Source organism: Austrofundulus limnaeus, unplaced genomic scaffold (assembly GCF_001266775.1).
Source record: "Austrofundulus limnaeus strain Quisiro unplaced genomic scaffold, Austrofundulus_limnaeus-1.0 Scaffold2094, whole genome shotgun sequence".
Taxonomy (NCBI): Eukaryota; Metazoa; Chordata; class Actinopteri; order Cyprinodontiformes; family Rivulidae; genus Austrofundulus; species Austrofundulus limnaeus.
This window is the reverse complement of record NW_013954496.1, coordinates 5908-8221: the sequence shown is the minus strand read 5'-3', so window position 1 is coordinate 8221 and position 2314 is coordinate 5908. Positions and strand designations below refer to the sequence as shown.

The 2314-nt window shown below is 39.6% G+C and overlaps 1 protein-coding gene across 1 annotated transcript in view; it reads right to left on the bottom strand.

Moving 5' to 3' along the window:
- ddx55 (DEAD (Asp-Glu-Ala-Asp) box polypeptide 55) overlaps positions 1 to 2314 on the bottom strand; it is a gene marked incomplete at its 5' end in the record, with an annotated part of 22428 nt that overhangs the window by 16494 nt on the left and 3620 nt on the right. The window contains 1 exon segment of the mRNA XM_014034393.1: positions 949 to 1098. Coding sequence (XP_013889847.1) covers positions 949 to 1098 — 150 coding nt within the window.

Genomic DNA, 2314 nt, shown 5'->3' with positions numbered 1-2314 from the left:
TTGTTATATATATATACATACATACATATACAGACACACACGAGGCTGCACAGGTCCATCGATTTTGCCCAATGTGATTTATATCAGAAATATAAGAATAAAAAAAGCTCCAGAAATCAAAGGAAATCAGTTTTCACCAACAAAAACATGACGAGGATGAGAGGAAGTGCACAGGACATGTCCTGCTTTTTTCTAAAGCGAAGGTAGGGTAATATTTATAGCTACATTTTTAAACATTTAACCAAGAATGTAAAATCTTTAGCATTTGTAAAGGCACACTGTAGCTTTATTAGTAGGTACAGGCAATATTGTTAAAAAAAAATTTAAACCTTAGAAATCATTGGAACTCAGTGCTGTAATGGTTGAAAACACCCCAACTTCTACCTGCTGAAAACCGTACTTTGTTTACAACAAAATTAAAATCCAGTACGTTTTACTCTCAATTTAGCAACTTAGCTAATAAAATGTTAAAATAAAAAAAATGCAACCTCAAGTACTGATACTGGAGCTAAACCCAAATTATTAATGTTTTTGTATTTTTTTACACGTGTAATGTTTAAATGTTCTTCCAGTAAAGAGACATCCCAACGCATTTTAATTCTGATATGAAACTGATCACTATGGTAACGGCGTAGCGCGTGGTCACGCAAACTTCTGTAAAGCTGACATCAGGCAAAGGGTAGACCGTCTCATTTCACAATAGCCTGCAGAGAATGTGGCCCAGCTCATGAATTGAGACACAGCCTGTGTTTTTTTAGGTCAGCTGGTTGTGGTAGCTACTTTGAATGGGATTAACTCCAAAGATTAACCACAGGTAGAGGTGCATTCAATGATTATTTTCTGAAAATGCCATTAAAATTTCTTCAGTGGTTCTTGAGACACATTGCAAGCAGACAGACATAGACACAAGAGCAAAAACATAATGACATGTCCCCCATTACTTTATACCTGGCCTCAAAGCCCATGTCAAGCAGTTTATCGGCCTCATCAAGAACCAGAACATCCAGACTCCGGACAGCACTAGCCAAGTCTAGACCGTCAGATTTCCTTCTGAACATGTCCTCCAGACGACCGGGTGTGGCAATCACAATGTTCCCCCTGGAATCATAGATCAGCATGAGTCACCATCTTCTTTTATATATAGTTGAAACCAGAAGTTTATATACACTATATAAAAAGACACATATTTCATTTTTCACACTTTGACGTGAAATCAGAATAAACTTCCCATTTTAGGTCAATGAAGATTGACAAAATTTCTTCTATTTACTAAATGCCAGAATATTAAGGATTTTTAAGGCACTTTTTATTACATTCTTCAAAGCCAGAAGTTTAAATACACTAAAGCCTGAAACATACTCCCTCCGAACTGCCGACGTCAGCACGGRTTGTCGCGGTTTAATGACGAAAATTACGTCACCGGGGCTTCGCAGCATCGTGTCGACAGCCCCTTTTGGCACAACCCACCGGCAGAACTTTTGACCCCACTCCCGTGTCGACGGTAATGTGTGATTGGTCTGAAGTTTGTGGGCATGTTTGTTTGTGCTGAAGCGCTCGGACACTCAAAAGAAAAAAACTTGCTTCTGACTAGAGCAGACTGTTGAAGCAGAGTTTTATAAAGATGGTCAAACAGAGAAAAACTCATGCGTGTTTGTGCTGAAAGCGCTATGTGCTGCATTTACTTCAACCACTTGGTAAAAAAAAGGAAAAAAAACAAATCGCTCCCAGAGCCGACTGTTACCAGGAAGCAGAGCTTTGTAAAGATAGTCAAACCGTGAAAAATTCATGAATGGAGATTAAACAGACGTGCACGGAGGAATCTGACTGATAAAAACTGTGGAGCTAAACCAGGACAGATGTGGATAAATACGTCGGGTGAGTGACTAGTCTTTTGTTCTGCATTGTCGGCTGTTGCAGGGAGAAATTCCATGCAGTGACGTATGTTTCAGCGGGAGGGGGGTTTCCTGAGCTCGGCGCGGGGTGTCTCAGGGACTATGAAAGGTCTGTGCGAAAACGACTGCCCAACAACCACGTGACCGCGCGTCGACCAGTCGACAAAATGGTCCACAGCTAAAGCTAGCCAGCTGCCTTCTCAGGTTTATATCTCAAAAAGTACTGAATGGATTTATGTGAAACTTTCAGGAAATGTTTATTACTTGTAGTGGTCACCTAGGTGTGGAAGAAACGTTCCACCTGTCTTTGACATTGACCTCTGAAGGTCTCCTTTAAAGAATCTGTTCGAATTATAGTCATATGTTTTCTTAAACAGTAAAGAGACATTTTATTTCATTTTATTTTCTTTAATCAAGATAAT